This window comes from Leptidea sinapis, chromosome 31, assembly GCF_905404315.1.
Source record: "Leptidea sinapis chromosome 31, ilLepSina1.1, whole genome shotgun sequence".
In the NCBI taxonomy this organism is placed as follows: domain Eukaryota; kingdom Metazoa; phylum Arthropoda; class Insecta; order Lepidoptera; family Pieridae; genus Leptidea; species Leptidea sinapis.
In genome coordinates this window covers 3,820,989-3,841,705 of record NC_066295.1, presented here as the reverse complement: position 1 = coordinate 3,841,705, position 20,717 = coordinate 3,820,989, and the positions used below count along the sequence as shown (strand labels likewise).

General features: G+C 35.7%; 1 protein-coding gene across 1 annotated transcript in view; it reads left to right on the top strand.

Moving 5' to 3' along the window:
- The window catches only part of LOC126974035 (phosphatidylinositol transfer protein alpha isoform), a 34,521-nt gene that overhangs the window by 2,741 nt on the left and 11,063 nt on the right, over nt 1–20,717 (top strand). The window contains exons 3-5 of the mRNA XM_050821408.1: nt 3,943–4,054; nt 8,541–8,692; nt 14,423–14,500. Of these exons, the coding sequence (XP_050677365.1) occupies nt 3,943–4,054; nt 8,541–8,692; nt 14,423–14,500 (342 nt within the window). The remainder of the gene's footprint in view (nt 1–3,942; nt 4,055–8,540; nt 8,693–14,422; nt 14,501–20,717) is intronic.

The following is a 20,717-nucleotide window of genomic DNA, read 5'->3' as shown; positions in this document are numbered from 1 at the left end:
GACACATACAGTATTCAAAGCACCTCTGTTTCACTTCTCTATCATTTAGGCAATATACGCCACTGCTTTTTTGTCTTTGTGGAAATTATTGTTGTCCTCCTAGTAGGTACTTTGATTAAATGCACATTTAGGATTTTTGCACTTGACATGATGATCAATGTCAAATGCTTCAACAAATCTGTTGGTAGGTCACTCTCTTATCAGCCTCTATTATGATGCTATCGTCACCTATTTCCATTGCGACACATCCCTAACATAAGCCAGTAAGATTTTGGCCACTATGCTTAAACTCCCTGAACCAGTTGTAAACAGTAACACTTGATAAGGGTTCTTCACGAAATTATAATGGAAGTTCGTCGTAACATAAGATCGTCATAATATATGACAGAGCGCATATAAGTTAATATTAACGCGCGCATTTTTAAAATTGCCGCCAATTTATAGAAATAAATGGCAGATGGGTTCACAGAGTTCTAAATTCGAAAATTCAATTAATTTTTCATTGGATTTGTGTCTTATCACCCAGTTCTAAACCATGAATCCTAGACATTAGGCTTTTTGAAAAAAAAATATAATATAATATTTTTATTAAAAATACCAGCTTCTAGAATAAATAATGCTCGATCTAGAAATTTAATAAATATTTATTTTGAATTTTTGAAGTATTTTTTAACTTAAAAATGCAATGCAGTCATATACTTATTGTTCGTAGGTATTGTTACACAATGGTCAATAAGCAGTTAGGCTGATACCAAAATTGTAATAATTATCTCTAACGAACGTGGCCGTACTAGACGGACGGTTGCCAAGTGGCTGGTCCTCTGTTCAAACTTCAAAGTCGAGTTGAGTGCGAGGTCTTGGTTGATGCAGCGCGGCCGCTACTGAGCACTGGGTCAAGGATACCTCGAGAACCAGTATGGCGACGTTCAACTGGGTGTATTATAATTTTTGCACGTGTTCAAAGTCAACTGACCAAAAAGCTTATTTTTATTGTAATTTTTTATTGTATTTGATCGGAATGGGGACCTCATTAAGATTGGCCATTTTTGATATTATTTTCGGACAAAAATTTCTAATACTACGTTTTTGGTCTCAGTTACAAAAGGACACGTTCGTTACCTAATATTAGTTTTTTTTTTATAACTTTTAGTGTACAGAGACGACACGTCTACGATTATAATATGTATGTGTATGCTGTGCCCGCTCCTTCGTCAGCGTGGACTTTAACATTTAATTTGAAAGACTTTACTTGCGTGATTAATGTAGTGTGTGTATCGCACATAGCAACACATCAATGTTAATTTAATAATAAAATAGTTGTGTATGTGTGTGTTTTATAGAAATTTTTTTATGAAAGGGACGGGACAAGCAAGACGGTTAGCTGATAGTGATTGATAAGCCCTGCCTATTACAATGCAGTGCTGCTCAGGATTCTTGAAAAACCTAACAATTCTGAGCGGCAATAATTGCGCTCGTCTCCTTGAGACATACGATGTTAAGTCTCATTTGCCCAGTTATTTCACTAACATTGGCGCCCTTCAGACCGCAACACAATAATGCTTACACATTACTGCTTCACGGCAGAATATGTATAAAGAGATCCGCTAAACCGTTTTGGAAAAAAATCTACAACATTTTTCCTTTGATTGGTATTAAATATGCAGTCAGTTTTTTTTACTGAAAAATAACATAATTTCTACATAAGTAAGGAAAAATTATATAATAATCGGGAATAGGTCGTTATGGAGATCTTTGGGCCTTAGTCCAGCACCATATTATAATAACCAATTGAAATTTCGCCCGGGGTCTGTTTTAAGAAATGAAATGACCATTGCGGTCCGCACAACATTTTATACAAAGAAATATTTATTAAATAAATGTAATTACGTAAACAACATCTGTCTGAAGTTTGGAGTGAAATTTGTGCAAGCTATTTACATTAAATCCTCTCAATGAGGTTCATCTTAGAAAACGCTTCTTCACAAATATAATATTATGTTGACCCAAATAAAGTAAGAAGTTTCAAAGGTAATTTTAGTATTTCTGAATATTTATTACCACTCACAAATATTATCCAGAACTCTTCACTGGAAACTTCCGCATGTTTGTGTTTTCTTGGAAATTGATCATCTTCATGCGCAGAGTAGCTTTACTACTTTCAAAAACAATTGTAGCTTCGTTGCATGCACCATAGTCATATCACATAATGGGTCGGCGGCTAATATATGGCGTTTTTTTGGCAACCCCTGCGCCAGAAGCTAACTCTATCATTTGTTTTGGGTCAATTTTGGGTGTGCCCAATCCTATAAGGCCTTGTCGCCACATTAGGGGCTATAATTATATTTAAATTGCCGTTTTATACTAAAAAAAATCACAAACAACAAACAACTCAACAAAAAAAACTCTTTTTCTGGTTTCTAAATGTAGCCTAAATGTAGAGTTTGAACTATCGACGGTATTAACGGTTTTTCGAGTAATACAGTAATAGAACAGTATTTTATACTAAAGCGGCCGATTCGACGCACACACACATACACACGATTTACACAGCCGCTGAGCAATCTTGGGAAGACAATACTATTAAGTAGGTACCACGCCGTGCGGCGTCGAGACTAGTTGCTGTCCGAGTTAAATTACCTTTTCCATACTGACCCTATCGCAGGTTAATTATAAGTTCTATTACCGTATTGTGGTCCTGCATTATCATGAACCAATAACGATGAAGATATATCCTTTCATTTGTGTGCCGGTTCAATAAGCTTCAACGCGTACTTCGTAGGTCAGTTAAATTATAACTTTGTATCTGCAGGTCCGTTAAAGTATGGAACACCCACTTTTCAAGCTGTTTTAATTTACAAATTTAAGGCAAATGGGTCAATATTGTTAATTAGGTGTTAACATCAAACCCTGCCGCTAAGTCCAAAACTACCAAAGTTTTATGCGAATCGGCTTCTGCTATCGTGTTCAATTCACCATTCTTATTTACCTAATTGGCTGGTCTTCCTCGGGGTTCATTCTTCGAGTAGAAAAAGTTTCCTCTACTGAAACAATTAAAACAAAGCATTTGCGAGCAGATACGATTGGTGAAAATATCTTTCCTGACTTACAAGACAGCGTCAGTCTTGCTGCCAACTTTTATCTTCAGAGGAATGGTTGCCAACTATCACTAAGCTTCCTGACTCATACGTCTGGATAAAGCCTAGACAACCGATGAAAACAGGCTAGGCTTATATAATATACTTTAGTGTGCGTGACAGACTACGTCTTACTCTCGCGATTTGTGTGTCAGTTTGTGTTAGTGTGAGTACATTGCTCAAAATCTGTCAACGTCAATTTTTTTTCGTAGTTTTCACAGCTGTCACAATCTATCTAGACGTATAAATAATCTAAGCTTCCTGATATTCAACTATAATTTCCATTTATTCTGCTTCCATGATGTATCAAAAACTTTTATATGTCTTTCATATATTTTTCTGTATTCACAAAATCGCAAGTATATGTATGTATGTGTGGGTAGTATGGGGAAGTAATTTTGTATATTCATAGGCAGAGCTAATTTTTGAACATGGCTAGATTTCAAACAGAAGTTTTGAAGGGTTAAGCTGGTGCCCTTTTATAACCTACTACAAATCTCATTCTTCATGCACAGGTTTTGCAAAAATACTGCTTATGTCTTTACCTTTGTACACAGTTGTACAATATTTTAAAATTACCAATAAATAAAAATGTTTAATATCATTTACAATAATTGAAAACATTTATGAAAAAAAATCATGACAAATTTCAATTTAAATTCTTTTTCTCGGGATTGCAATCTCCTCCGTTATCGGCGATCTGAATCTCTTAAATTAGAGATAGTTAACGCACTTGAACAGACATTTGTTATTGTTTTCATCTAATTGTTTTGTGGGCATTATAGACAATATCACTATTTTCCAACAGTATCAAGTGGCCCAGTTGTACTGCGTCGCTGAGGTGTCCAAAAACGAGACCGGTGGCGGCGAGGGTATAGAAGTAGTCAAGAATGAACCCTTCAAAGATTATCCTTTACTAGGTGAGTAATATAGATTTATATAACAACTGCAAAAATCGGTATTATGCTTTTTATTTATGTGATAATAAATAATTTCTAATAAATAAATTCTGGCTGAGAGGCATAAGTTCCTGAGACGTTCCTCATTCAGGAGACGTAGCCATGTGTTTTTCGCCGGAATTCAAATATTATATTTGTGTGAAGTTGATCAACTTGTATTTGCCAGCGCATTCGACTTACTAATTCGAAAATTACTGGCTCAATAAGACTTGAACACTTAACACTTACCTACGTCAATGATATGTCGAGTTTTAACTTTGACAACAGGACACATTTATGTGCGGTGATTGGATGCCCTGCCATAATTATTAATTTAAAGATTCATAGCATATTACATATACAAATTTTTCGAATTCACAATTTATCTTGTTGCAAGGGACGTGGGAGCTGGTGAGTGAGGTGAACAAAACCTTTGGTTAGGAAAAAAATTATCAACCTTGCGTGATTTTTACGAGCCTACCTTCCGTCCGTTAATGCTCCTGTCTCCTCTGGTGTTATCAGAGAGCGTGGGCGGCGGTGATTATGTAACATAAGGTGACCCATACGTAGGGTTGCCAATTTAATCGAAAGATTTAGAGTAGGTATGTCTGATTTCAGAGAGGGTAAATAGAGAGGACAGATTAACAAAAAAGCAGTATAATTCATTGAAATTGTACAAAATATTTACTTGAACTAATTAATTGATTGTGTCTACGTTCATAAACGTACGAATTTTAATTGCCTTTCACTACTAATCAGTATATTTTGTTTAGTACATAGAAAGTCTTTTTGTGTTATGGGCATGGCTAGCATTTGCAATAAGTCAATTTTTGTAATATTATAACGTACTCTATTTGTGTTATAAATTATACATATACTTATATGAAATTGAGTACGATACTCTATTTTAGAGTACGGTAGGCAACCCTACCTGCTCGCCACCTTCATAAAGTACGACGTAACTATTATTAATTTTCTAGTTGGCAAAAAGAGTGATTTCGCGGCCACTTCTAAAGCATTTGACACGGCGGATTCCGATAACTGCACAACTTGCAGTGCCTGTATTGAGAATGGTAATCTCTGACAACTTAGATCGTAAATGTAGGATTAGTTATCGTGGCGGATATATTTTTTTTACTCACTTCAATTACGTTCTATACACATATATGGACATATCATTCGCAGTCTGATAGCGGAACGGCAAAAGTGTGCTTTCAAACAATGTAAGCACACTTTTCTCCTTAGTCGTGTGTCAACTGTCACTGTCCGAATCAAACCTGAACTGAAGAAATGTTTTACATTGCTGCTTATTGACCAAGAATACTTTATGCAACTGCTGTAAATGCGGCAATGTATAGATATAGCAGTCGAAGTTATTATGGTGTTATTTGTGGCATGTTCCTAATTTCGGCTTTGTTTTTATATGCGACGTGATTTGTCTATATGTATAGAATGTAATTGAGTCACATACAAAATATGACAGTTGGATTGAGACAAGTTGATATCTCCGATAGTTTTATATCTAATTAATATGTTTCATTTATGCGATAGTTAGTAGAATAGTTTCGTGTTAATAGTAATTCGTAATTAAATTAAAAATAATGTAACGTTAATTTATTGTAATTTAACTTTTGCTATTATATGTGATTAATATTAGTTTGGTGATACACGATTTCATTTTTTTTTTAATTATTGCCCGTCTTTATATATTATGTGCTTCTTAAGAATAGTTTGACCGATCTTGATGAAAATTATCGTATTGTTATTTCGATCACAAATCCAAACATACAAAATACACGCTTAGTAAAATAAAAATAACATACAGACAATAAATTTCTATCTAAATGGTATTTGAGCTCTAAACAATATCCACGAACTAATGCGAAGTACCAATGCAACTGCTGCCTTGTGTGTGCTCGATTTGGTATGGCATCAATAGTTAACCTAAGAGGTAATTCCATACAAAAATGGTTCAAACTGTTTTCAATTATTCACACATATCATTTGCCCACAGAAGTGACAATATCGTTTCACCGCACCACCACTTAGAGATGAATATTATTGCTCTGTAACCCACATTCAAAACAAAACGTGTTCTTCTTGGCCACTGCAGACTGTACCTACTGTTTCGATCGAACGATTTCCGTATTTAAGTACACTTCAGTTATTTCAGCTGCTAATATGCTTAGCAATAAGTTATTATTCATTTTTTATTTGATTAGTACTAAGGTTATATCGTTAAATTGAGTTAACAGTAGGTAAGTACGGCCGTTGTTTACGCTGCAAGAATTTAGTGGCATTAGCAACATCGCGCGATATGGCGATGACGTCATGTACCAGTAACAAGTTTACACAAGTATTGGTATCGTGTTTGGGTAGGTGCGGGCAGCGCACTCTTGTTATCTGTTCCCTGCAGATATTACCGTAAGAAGGATAAACTAAGCCACACACACGTGATAAACTAAAACCAACAAATACCATAAGCGTATACACCTTACTAATACGAAAAAGAGACCGGAATGAGCAAACCTTTTGAAATTAATGTAAATTATAAAATATTACTTATGTACCTAATTCATTTCTGATTACCGCCATTCCTTTGCTTGTTATCTATCTCTAATAATTTTTTTCATGTCTTTTAAAATATTTATCTAGAACATGTCGTAGTATGTTATATGTAGTAGGTTAATTTCCCACGCAACGAATGCACTAAAGAAGGAAGAGTCGACAAACACAAACTGGACTTTTCCTATTTTTGTTATACCGGCTCCACATTCACGGCTCCTTCGCGTTCCCTGATAAAAGTCCGCTTAGTGTCGATCGAAGAGCCGACACTGCAGTGTTATTATAGTTGATAATTACTTAAGACACACACACACACACACACACACACAACATAAAATCTTTATAGGTATTATAGTGTAATTAGAGCAATAAATTTTGTACATTAAATAGTGTGAATAAATTTTGTATTTACGTTAAATACAGTGAACCTGTAATTGGCAGTCGGCCATTGCGTAATAGTTTTGTAAATAGTTTACTTTTCTTGTGCTGTTGGTTGAATAATAATATATAATAATATATTAAAAAATTATTAGCACGAATCCCTTGTGCTCTTGCAGGCCGTCAAATATTATAGCTACCCTAGAATTGTACCGGATTATCATTTTAATGTGACTTGCCATCAATTATTTAAATTTGAATTTCGTCTATACTAAGTCGATTGACCCACATGTATGGGATGGGGGCGGGGGCATGTCTACAGCGACCACGACCTCAGAACCGCGCTTGGTAATGGTATATAATGAGTAGATCTCCGAAGGAAATAGTCGTGGTTCTTAGTTTTAAAAGACAAATGATTCTCAAATTCATATGCAAATATTTGAAATGAAATTTACCTTAGTAACGACTATTCAAGGCTTGTTGTGTTGGCCGATATTAAGATGACGTAGCTATCAACGTCGATATGAGTAATGCATATCGAACAATCGGCAGGTCATATAGTGAAACGGTTATTCTTACGCGCTCGATAAAAACACCCACGAGGACGATGTAGAACAGTTAAATTCGTAATATTAGATTCGAGGTTAGCATATTATTATGCTTTTTCTAACGCTTTTGATAAGGTGAACCATCTAGCCCAAAAAAACTTGCGAAGAGTATGGTTAACATAGATTTCTTTTATGTTGGCTTGAATCATATTATCTCAAACAGAGACCTCAAATAGTTTCATTGCATGTGTATGACTCGTTTGCCCTTTTTTACGTCTTGTGTCCCTCAAGGTTCACCTGCGGTCCCCACTTATACAGTTTATTTATTAACTAGATGTGCCCGCTACTGCATCAGCGTGGACTTCGATCTACCTCAGCCTATTTTTGAAAAACGCAACATTGCTTTGTTTGATCTTTTCTAGACTGACTTTTACAGCAGTTTTGATCTTTAATGTCATGATATAAATTTACAGGAATGTGCGCATGCAAATTATTAGAATTACATAAAATACACCTGCGGTGGAAAGAGGCTGTTCTTGTGCTTTTTATGGGCGTTGCGTAACATCGCTCACTGGACACATTTGAATTGGGATACTATTAGGAATTAGATTAAATTCTCGTAGATGTGTGTGATTACTATATATGCAGGGACGAAAATGCGGGCAGAAAATAGTCATCATATATTTATAAGGAGGTGACGTGATACAAATTTTCATCAAGATTATTCTAGCTGTTTTTGAGTTACAAAAGGACATGCTGACATAAAGGCAGCCAGACAAACAATAATTTCAAAAATTACTAGAATTTGTGTCAGTGAGTTGTATAACGTTTATTTATCTGAAAATTACACTAAAAATAATAATTTAGGACAGACTACAAACTTATATCGTAGTAAAGATGCTGATTACGAATGACATGATTTTTTTTATATATTTTTTACTGTATCAAAATGTTGTAAGTCGTTTGTTTGAACGCAGGTGGTAAATATTCATCCGGACAGTACACATACAAGATCTACCACTTGGCATCCAAAGTGCCTGCTTTCATACGGCTCCTGGCGCCGAAGGGATCACTTGAAGTACACGAAGAGGCATGGAACGCGTACCCTTACTGCCGGACTGTGCTAACGGTGTGTAATAATAATTTCATTCTTTTTTTATGACTAATGCAGTGCCGCTCAGGATTCTTGAAAGCCTTTTGAAACCATTCTGAAACCCAAAAATTCTGAGTGGCACAATTGCTTGTCACCTTGACACATAAGATGCTTCTAAGTCTCATTTTCCCAGTAATTTCCCTAGCTACGGTGCCCTTCCGACCGAAACACAATGATTACTGCTTCGCGGCAGAAATAGGCCGTTGTGGAACCCATAATCTAGCCGGCATCCTGTGCAAAAGAGTCCGTCACTGATACAATTCTTGCAACATACATACAATCATACTTGTCTTTGAGAGGCCGACATTATGGACGTATGGGGTATACGTCAGGAAACGTTCACCCAAATTTTATTTTCTTAGTAATCTAAACTTGTCCCGGTCTTCTTTCAGTACTTCTCCGATATGAAGTACCGGAGCGTAGTTGAACCTTTCCAACCAAAGTTTTGTTGAATTAACAGAACGGTTTTTTACGCCTTTGTTAGGTGTTTACCTGTTCTCTGGTAAGGTGCATCGGCGGGTCATAATTTGACAGTTTAATGTTTTTAAGAAAATAAATTTACCCGATCTATGTTTAACAACAACGCGGAGTTAGCATTGCCCCTCACTTCTACGAGCGTACGGCCTTGTGCACCTTTTGGTAGTTACGTATTAACTGGTTAGTAAGGGCTATTAAAACTACTTTTACGTTTACACTCCGAACGAAATAACAAATACAGACCAATTATAACCGTTATTATTCGTTTTATTGTAGACAGGTTCCAAGACTGTGTATTACTACTTTAGCTCCTTCCACTTTCATTTACGCTCACTCTATAAATTAGCACAGACAATCTTATTTCATTCATCCTCATAAGTCATAACCAAACTACTGCATACAAAAAACTTGCATCAGCAAACAAACAAACAAGATCCTGTACATTTTTACTTTACGTGTCCATATGATCTAGATGCACCGCGGACGGACATACACATTAATGGATTTAATTTCAAAATCTCTCCGGGTAAAGTCTTTATGGGCACAATAAGCCTTCCAAGCATCCGTGACTGCTAAGAAACCCGATCCTTTCCTAATGTCGGTCGCGGAGACCGAGGCACCGAGTTAGTCATATTACTAGTTTGTACAATTGTTTCATCGCTGTTAATGTCCGTTTTTATCAGTTACGTAACTCATAGTAGAAAGACTTGGACAAAGCTCAACTAACGTTTAAAGAAATATTATTAAGATTATGCTGGGAAAGTTAAAGTTAAAGCGTCCTGTGATGTTTCATTTGTATAAATTCGTTCGTTAACACAATAATTATTATAGTATCCATCTCTAGGTATTTGACTTGATTGGTGTTTGACAGTGTTTTTATTGTTTTGATAAGAAGTTATATTATGATCCACTAGGGCCTCGATGCTTAGTGATAGAACGTACCTACTGCAATGCAGTGGGGATCAGCATTGTTTAAAATTATAATTGTGACCAGCTACGGTCCCTTATAAAAGATGCTTGCACACTGCCTGCCGTTTTTTGTATCGAGATATAATATTTTGCAAACGACCCCATCGCTGGTGAAATAGTCGCCGCAGTTTGAGTAACACAAATGATATGATTTGATCTGATCTGATCTTAGTCGTAACTCAAGATTTGGAAACCGAAAAAATATTTACCGGTTAATTATTCAAACTGGACAACAACAGTATAAGTGCATCTCTGTTTTTCGGCAGCTACTGCCTACAGTCTATACTAAGTCCAACGAGACGACATGAAGAATGTAAACAAACACACCGTTACCGAGTTATATTGTCATAAATACGGCTGATTCGGACTCTTCCAGTGAATCATTTTTGTATAATACAGACGACAGCGATTAGAATCGGGAATCAATTATTTGTATATATGTAATTTATTCAAATAAAAATGTTTTGAAGCCTTAAAACTTTGTTTACATTCTTTATCTTGTCTCGTTGGCATTACTATAGAAGAAAACTTATGTCCGTATTCGATAAGGCGGCGGGGTCTCCATACGTTCTCACGAGTGAAACAACTAATCTTTACTATGTAACACTATACCCGGGGACGTCCGCACGCAACCTATAGCCGATTAGAACTGTACCTTCCGCTGTACTGTACATTCCTTATATAGCACTCAACGTCACACGGTTAATGTCACTGTCGATGTCATGACAATGATTGTTAAGACATACTCAGTTCAGACTAGATGTCAATACACTACAGTCAGTTTAGTTACTTTCTTCTTAAGAGACACTTGATCACATTATTGAGGCGCCTGGAATTGGAATACAGAACTTATGTTACGATGTATCATCTCGTAATACTTTTCTTTTATTATTTTATCACACAAATGTTATGTGGATCGATTTTAATCAACTGCTAGACCATTTGCGGTTAGAACCATATGAAGTGACTTTCAACATAATCGAAGCGACAAAAATCGATTTGATTAAAGTTTGAAACCTTTCAACTTAAACTTCTGAACTTTTCTTTCTTATTCCCTGTGAAATATTCCAACCATTAGTTTTTACTGCTACAACAGCTGATAAATCTCATGTCCTCGAATGTTGTGGCTCTGAGGAGCTGTCCTTAGATAGTTTATACGTCTAAATGGAGCCTCTTGCTGTTAGGCAACGCATGACAACAGGCCTGGTTTATTACTTTAGTGTGCATGACAGCTAGCTCCTTACGTACTAGGTATCTCGAACGTACTATCGCGAGTGTCTTACACACGTGGTACGTCAATCACTGTGGTTTATAGTGCGCGTATTGCTGAAAATAGAAGCTTACTGTTCACCGCTATTTTGTCGATTTTTTGACGTATAAATTATCTAAGGAGCTGTCATCTTCCAAGCTGTATGTACATGGATCATTTATGATTCTTTAGGTACACCTGGTTATTGCTATTATAATAATAAAACTCTCTCTTCTTCTAAAATCTCTCTTTCGCTCTTAATATAAAAATAAGTTTTGGCGCAGTAATTATTGACTATTCAGTGAGCCCCACGATTGGTATGTTCTTTTATTTAAAAATGTTCAATGTGTAAAACACTGTAAAAGATAAAACATATATTGTTATTATATTCCACTATGTCTTACATAAGTATCATTTGCTTAGTGGTTCTCCTTGAACTTAAACCGCGTTTTAAAGATGAAGTATGTAATTATAAAAAGTAAATTAATAGAATTATAAATTCATATTAATACAACTGTATAACGTTGTTCATATTTTTTTTTATCACAATTTGTTATAAGAAGTATTCGTTTATTACACAGCCCCGACATACAGACACAAATAGTGATGAAAATTAGTAAATAGTCACAACATGTCATTCCATAAGGGGTAAGCTTAAAGCAGGTAGGCGAAAATGCAAAAGGCAAAAGGCAGGAAGTAGGTAGGCAAAAATATAATAGAAATAGAAAATCTTTATTAGCAATAATTATTGTAGTCTTCCCATTGTAATAAATTTGTATGTAATATTTGAATTTATATAGGTTGCTATAGTGTTCTAATATATATTTATACTTAATCTTTTTAAGAATGTATACTTAAATGAATATAAATGGGAATGGGTACTGTATATATTATGTTACTATATTTAATTTATACATATATAATATGTAACTACAATACTATATACTACAAATAAAATGACATATTAGCATATAGATAGAGATTGATAGCGCAACAATAGCGCGCACCATACATAATTATTATGGACCCGTTCACATTTCACTGTACGATATATTATTGGCTTACTATACGCAATAATATTGCGCGTGAGCTAAGTACATGCTGTGCCGCCATCTTCCTCCTTCTCCCATCTTCAAAAAAATTCAAATCACCACGGTCTCCTCTGAACTTTATATCATTTGATATCCATGCACTGGCATTTATCTTCTTTCGTAGCATTATTCTCAACTATCCAGTATTAAATGCATTGTGTCGATCGTGTGAACACTCTTCAAAGATCGCGGTCAACTGAGCTTGCCATATACTATAAATACTTGCGATAGCAAACTCGCCAATAAATATATGAAACATGATGAAAATATTCAAATGATTTCTTCTACTCAAAGCTTTCCGTATTCGTTGCGAGCCGGACCCGCGCACGAAGGGTTCCATACCATCGTACACGATAACACTCCTAAGGCGGCTATTGAAAGCAAGGGGGAAGGCCTGGCAGTTAGCCTGGATATAGCGAAGGCCTTTGATCGTGTATGGCACAAGGCGCTCCTCTCAAAACTTCCATCATTTGGGCTTCCCGAGAGCTTGTGCAAGTGGACCTCCAGCTTCCTCACTGGGCGTAGCATACAGGTCGTTGTCGACGGATATTGCTCGAACCCGAAGCCCGTGAATGCTGGAGTGCCCCAAGGCTGTGTGCTATCTCCTACGGTTTTTTTATCTGCATATCAATGATATGTTGGACAACTCCAACATACATTGCTATGCGGACGACAGCACTGGTGATGCCGTATACACGGGCCATGCAGGTCTCTCTTGGGAAATCGTCGACCAGTGCCGGGAGAAACTTGTGTCTTCTATCGAGTCCTCTCTCGAGAAGGTCGCGGAATGGGGTAAATTGAACCTTATCCAATTTAACCCCCAGAAGACTCAAGTTTGCGCGTTTACCACTAAAAAAACCCCATTTGTCGTATCACCGCTCTTCGAGAACACTTCTCTTAAAGCCGCGCCTAGTATCGGAATACTGGGTCTCGAAATCTCGAGCGATTGCCAATTCCGTGGCCATCTGGAGGGCAAAGCCAAATTGGCTTCGAAGAAGCTGGGCGGCATCAATAGAGCACGGCAATACTTCAAGCCGGCCCTAGCGCTCTACAAAGCGCAGGTCCGGCCACACATGGAGTATTGCTGTCATCTCTGGTCTGGCGCACCCCAGTATCTGCTCGATCCATTTGACCGCGTGCAACGTAGAGCAGCTCGAATTGTCGGGGACTCAGTGCTCTGTGAACGGCTGGAACGGCTCTTGGCGTTGCGTAGAGACGTCGCATCATTGTGTGTCTTCTACCGCATTTATCACGGGGAGTGTTCCGAAGAGCTGTTTAACCTGATTCCTGCCGCCGAATTCCACCTTCGCACGACACGCCACAAGTTAGGATTTCATCCCCACCATCTGGATGTGTGGCGGTCCTCCACAGTGCGGTTTTCAAGGAGCTTTCTGCCTCGTACTACAAAGCTATGGAATGTGCTTCCTTGTGCGGTGTTTCCGGGACAATACGACATGGGTACCTTTAAAAAAAGCGCGTACACCTTCCTTAAAGGCCGGCAACGCTCTTGTGATTCCTCTGGTGTTGCAAGAGAATGTGGGCGGCGGTGATCACTTAACACCTGGTGACCCGTACGCTCGTTTGTCCTCCTATTCCATAAAAAAAAAACACTTCGAACCATATTGTTATTAACATTTTGGTTTTAGTATTTGTTGCTATAGCGCTGTCTTACATCTAAGAGGATATGCCGTTAATGTCACTAATCCAACTCAAAATAATCACTGACAAACGAACTTCTGTATCTCTCATAAAAATATTTATACTCGTTATAATAAGATTTCAATCTTTTTTTAAATATGATGGGCAAACGGGCACGAGGCTCACGATCAGGTGTGATGGGAAGTGGTGAAGAGATGGGGACAAGAGATGCGAAGAGGTCTGTTGTTTTGTCAATAACGCATGTTTTATTATTGCTCCCAGAACCCCGGTTACATGAAGGACAATTTCGTGATCTGCATAGAGTCGTTGCACGTGCCAGACGCCGGCGACCAGTATAATGTGAGTATACCTTTATTTATCTATAGGTGCTATTTACCAAGAATACGTTTTATTATGTGTCTTTTGTTCCACTAAGGTTCTTTTACATATTTTTTATTATTATTTAAACGGCTGCTATTATGTATTTAGAAAATAAATTAGCGCAAAAAAACATTCCGATTGGTAAAGAAATGCAAGTGAATCCGCAGGCGGCCGCTATGTATCATTTAATTTTTTAATTTGTCTTCCTCAAGGATTACTGTAATTACTTATGCACGAGGAAATACAGGGCCTGTAAGTTAATTAACTATTAATAAACTCAAGCCGCGTTTCACTGTGGGCTGTGGCTAAGTATTAGGAATATACAGTATTAAAGCAACCTTGCGTACCCATTGGTGTTCTGTGCTAATACATAATCATTTAAACATAAGAACAAAACTACGTTTAAAAAAACCAATTTCAGAAACTGAAAAGTAAAAATAAATAAATAAAGATTTAATTTAATACACCTCTTATACAAACCTTTAATATTAATAAAATACTAGATATTTTATATGTGATACCTATTGGTAGGTATTAAGTTGTGTCATGTTAATGGGATCATAATTCTCAGTGTTATCGATGTACCTACCTACATAAAAAAGTACCAATCGAATTGAGATCCTCCTCCTTTTTGAAGTCAGTTAAAAATGTTTGCCTTTTTTATTTATTTGTGAAATGCCTATACATTATTGTTGAAATATAACATGACTTTCATAAGATATAATCCTTACCTAGGTTATACATAATAATATGAAGAAGAACATAATATTATGAACAAGAACTGTATAATAATAAGATTTACGTCTTTTTTACGTTAACTATCAACCTTGTTATTAACGATGCGTTACTTACATACTATGCTTTATAATATTTATTATAAGTTTTAATAGGTTTTTTTCATTCAACATATTTTATAATATGTACACGTCGAAAATTTTTTTAGTAATAATATTATGTATTTAAAATAAAGTATAGTTTTATATGTTTGACATCATAAGTTGCCGTTCAGCGTTATTTAAGGCGAAGAGTAAGCAGAAAACACGCAAACATGGTGTTTCTAGACAAGTTTTGTGGTGAAAGTATAGCATTTCAAGCTATGAACACTACTTAATCCTGTTACACATATCCTTAAGTCTTATTTGTAGGTTGCTAATGCTTGCTTAGCTAACACTGCCGAGCCTTTTTGAACAACCACTTTTCTTTGAAATTAAACAAGTTTTTTGGCATGGCGTGACGCATTTTTTTGGTACTTCTCTCAGAAAAGTTATTCTTATAGCTTGTACTTTCTTGTGTAGGTTCATTTATTCAGATTAGTAGTTAATTGCGAGGATTGTAAGCATATAAACTGATTTCCACCCAAGAATTTTGAAAATATTGGCATTTTTACATAGATGGCGGGCCGGCAGCCGTGAACTGATATCGCTCAAGGTCGCTGGCATTTAGTGTCGCCTTAATACTGTTGCATTAAAATTAATTGAATTATATTATATATTTTCATATTATAATATTATAGCCAAGTTTATAAAATATTGTAAATTTTTTTCACACATTTTTTACATTTAGGGTTTCATATAAAATATAAGAATTTCTATTAAACACGAGTGTATAAAGTTTAAACAATTATATTTTTCTCTTTGCATTATTTATCCACACACACCTGAAAAGAGAAAGAAAATATATATCAGACATAAGTCAAACGAATTCAATTAGGGTCAAACGAGACTAAGACTAAGTCAACAGTCTTACGCAGGGTGCACTCAATAACATTTATAAGTTCAAGGCCGGAACACTCTTGCATAATATTCTTATCGATACCTCCACTTTGTTTAAATAAAAATATCCTTAGAATGTACTTTGTTTAAAATTCTCCTGGTGGTGTGGAAATCGAGGCGAATTTTTAGAGATTAGGTTTTCCACTGTTCTGCTATAGTTATTCTGTGTTTAAATCAGTTAATCCTCTAGGCAAGAGATGTTGAATCCTTAGAGTATTCAATGGTGTTAAGTCTTCTTCCTCAATCAAAAATAATTTTAAAGGAATAATTTTAAGAAAATAAATGGTATTTATGCCTTTTAAGTATAAAGACTTATAATATGCATTCCGCTCCCACGCTATCTATGGCCTCTCACTCCAGCAGGATTTTGATTTAATTTGATTGTTTAGTGGCCTCGCTACGAATCTGAACACATTGACCCAGCGAGACCTTAACTTGTAATATTCAGGGAGGAAACCTGAGAGGACGAGTATTCGTCCGGGGCAGAACATGCTACCACATCTACTTCTGCAGCAGAACAGCTTGTACTTCTAGAGGGTTACGGATACAGGTTCCGTCTTCCGTTTAAATTTGAAGTACAATTTAAGGGATTCCTCTTTAAGCTTCAGGCAGCGGCGACCCTACGTTTATAGCAGGATAGGCAGTCCCTCTTGGCGAAATGTAATTCAAAGGTCAATATTTATTTATTTGGCATATTTAGTTAAATAAAAGTTGAAGGACGTTTTACTTTTAAGTTTGCAGAATCTGTGCAAGGGAATAAATAGTAAAACTCTTTGAAACTGACCAAACTAAGTTCTTCATTGTCTCCAATTCCTTTGTGTGTTTCGTTTCTATCGTTGTCTTCTTTATTTTACTCACACACTCAAAAGATATATAGCCCAAAAGCAGTAATCACTTCAATGTCCTCTATAATGAATAAGGTTTTGGATCGATCTTTAGTTGGGCAGACTGAAGGCACGTTGGATTGTTGTATGATGGTGTGGAGCCGACGATAGTGCGAATATGGGTTGAAATATGGTGTTTTAGAATGGTGGACGTACACGTTGACTCCACGATCAGAATTGGACACTGAAAGAGGACAGGCCAAAAGTGTAAGAATAAGAGCTTGAATGAATAAGATCAAGCAAAATAATATTTCACATATTAGGGTTATTCGCTAATTTTTAAGCGATTTTTCGACCCCCTTCATCATCGCGAGATACTTGGATTCATTAAGAAAAATGTAGTAGTGTATACCTTACCTTAGATAATAAATACGTATAGATAGAGTCTCGTGCGTGAATTGCTCAAAATAGAGGTTAACTCTAAACTTAATTCAACTCAATTTTTTTCGACGTTTTCACAGCTGTCATAGTCTATCTAGCTAGATGTATAAATGATCTAAAGTGTGGACATGTTTTTCTTCTTAATTTAATCCAGTTTACCCGCAACATGACACTGTTTCTTGAGGGAAAAAAATTACGTTTTATTAGAGTAGTAAGAGTATGACAGAACCGTGGCAAGTGGTGGTCCGTCATTACAGCTTTCGTCTCAGATTATGTAGTAAATCTGTGATATGTAAGATAATAAAAAAATGAACAGCTATGTTTTGTGTGTCATCTTTTTGATAAACGATTCTACTATAGTTTCTTCGTTTCTCGGCGGTCAGTTAAAACTCTGAGTTAAAAACACAAAAATCAGCGAAGCATGGCGTTCGGGCAGCTTCAAAATAAAAGTGTTTTCCGTGAACGTTACGATGTCGTAAGGCACTGACATAAACGCAAACGCTATTATCACGTCTAAATACAAACCTCGACGACCTTGTCTACGATTTACTGATAAAAAATCATATCGCCTTTAATTTGTGATTAGTTTGGAATTATTTATGAGATTATGCTAAAAATGAATGCATTATATAATAATTATGTTCTTTTCGAGACCATTTTAAGCAGACGTCAAATATTATGAACATTTTGGGAGATTTTCATACTTTTTTTTTATGGAGTAGGAGGTCAAACAAGCGTACCTAATCTTAAGGTGACCATCGCCGCCCACATTCTCCTGTAGCAGGTACCACAGGAATCACAGACGTTATTGCAGCCAAGTATAGAGATTCCTTAGTTAGAGATAGAGAGTCTCTTGCCAGAGTTTGGCGAGTTAACATCTCCTGAGGATGCCTCGTGTAGAGGCGAAACACCTGTCGAATTGTTTGTAGACGAATGTTGACGGAATTAACACTCAAGAAAACTCAAAACATTTGGATTTATAGAGATGGTAAATACTTCGATTAAACAAAATAGATATTTTGCCTTACAAAAAATATGTTTGAATTTTACTGTAGGTACGAAGATTTTATACTCAGACCCCTAATAAGTACGTATATATTGAGGCAAATGAAAGCTCTTTATGCAGTGCTGGCAGCGTCGCGTCGGGGGTGATATATTTGTATCCATGTAACGTTCTCCAGTGTTCTACGGTGCATCGTATGGGAGATTATTGTATTGCACTTAACACAAAGATAACCATGTCTTTAAGAAATTTAATATTTAAATGAAACACTTTTTCAATGATTAAAACGCGTGTAATTGTTAGTGTGTTTTTACATTAGATTTTGCATAAAAGTTACATTTTTATTATAATTTTAATTAACCTGACGTTTCGGGACCTTCCCAAATCACGTTTTCAGGGGGTATTCTAGACCCCCTAAAAACGTCGTAAAATATGCAACACTCGCGTTAATCAAGGAAAATGCTACGAATATAATACTCGGACTCTTATAAAAATATTGATGTTTGAACTCTCGAGGAAGTCCAAACAATATAGAGGTCATTATAAAATTAATACCGTGCGCAGGCTTGAATAAGTTTGTAAATATTTTTAAAATGCACAGCACAATCGTTTGTTTAAACATTCTCATAATTATAAGCGAATTTCGGCCTTGCTACGCATATATAAATTTTTATATATAAATTCTTAATGTGTTGTTGTATAAAGAAAAATGTAAGTATACAAAATTAAAAAAAAAATGACAAAGGAGCAATGGAAAGCATAAATAATAATTATGTTCATTGACGGACTATAAAAAACTAGACTCTCAATTGCCTGTTAAAAGTTCGTCAAAAAATGTCCGAGCGGCTTTGTATAGACGTATACAGTAACTTTACATATACTTCTTATACATTCATTCAAATGAACACCTTATTACGTTGCAGTACTGTTCAAAGTCTATTGTATACGCTTATTAGAAGTAGTAACACTACGTCACGCGCTAGAAACACGCGTGGACGCGAATACGAGGCAAGAACATTTTGATTTAGCTATTGAAATGTAATTCTTAATATTATATAATTCGTCACGTTAGTTACTTACACAAATTTGTTAATGTCCCCTTTACATTCGCGCTTACTTGAAATACCGTACTCCATCCTTTTTAAGCTTGGATATGTTATTTGGACAGTTTTTCACTGAAAACTTTGTGATTGCGTGGCGTTGTATTCAAAGCGTGCTCGAAACACAACTGAAAGAAAACTCTGCCTTATAGTTTTGCTTCATACAATTTTTGAGCGTGATTGTTTTTCTTTATTTTACCTAAAGTTTTTAAAGAAGTTGCAATTGGAGCGACCGCCAGGCTATATAAATTTAATTAGGATATTACATTGTAAAAATATATTTTTATGAAAAAAGAAGCCAGCTGAGTTTCATGCGCTCGTTCTTCTCAGGTCTGAGGCATACATCACTCGAATGGGTGTGGTAGTTTTTTACTTTCATTAAGTGAAATCATTTTCATAATAATGAATAAAAATATTTGAATTCGAAATGAAAGTACAAGTATAATTGAAATTGGGTAGTCCTAATAACATACAAGTAGATACTAAATTGACAATATAATGAAGCACTTAACCCAGAAGTTCAATAGGTCAAACAATCGGCTGACAAACCAATTATGTTCCGATTTGCCAAAATTCATAATTGGACTATATTGACACTCATTTGCCGAAAGTGTTCACAAGTATCTTAGATAACTATAAAATCTACTCTGTATTACTAAATGAGTGCTTCGTTGCAGTTTGTGTGTGATGAAATCACGTTTTAATTTATTATTTTCAAAATATATAGACCAGGGTCGATAATTTTACGGGCGATCTGAGGTCGGGAAGTGGAAAAAGGAGGGTGTTTAAGGGTAAAAAACGGTTTATCTCGATTTCCGGCAAAACTACAAGTCTTATGGATAAAAAGTCAAACAGCAAAGATATAATTAAACGATGTACAATTTTTTACACTATTTTCACATAACCCCAAAATTTATGTGAAAAATTCAAATAAACAAATTGTTGGTATTTTATTTTTATCTTTTACAAAAAAAAAATCCACGTAATTTGGTGGAAAGTTACCTTTTTATATCCCAAATAAACTGTATTTTTTTTTATTTCAAATATTAATATTTT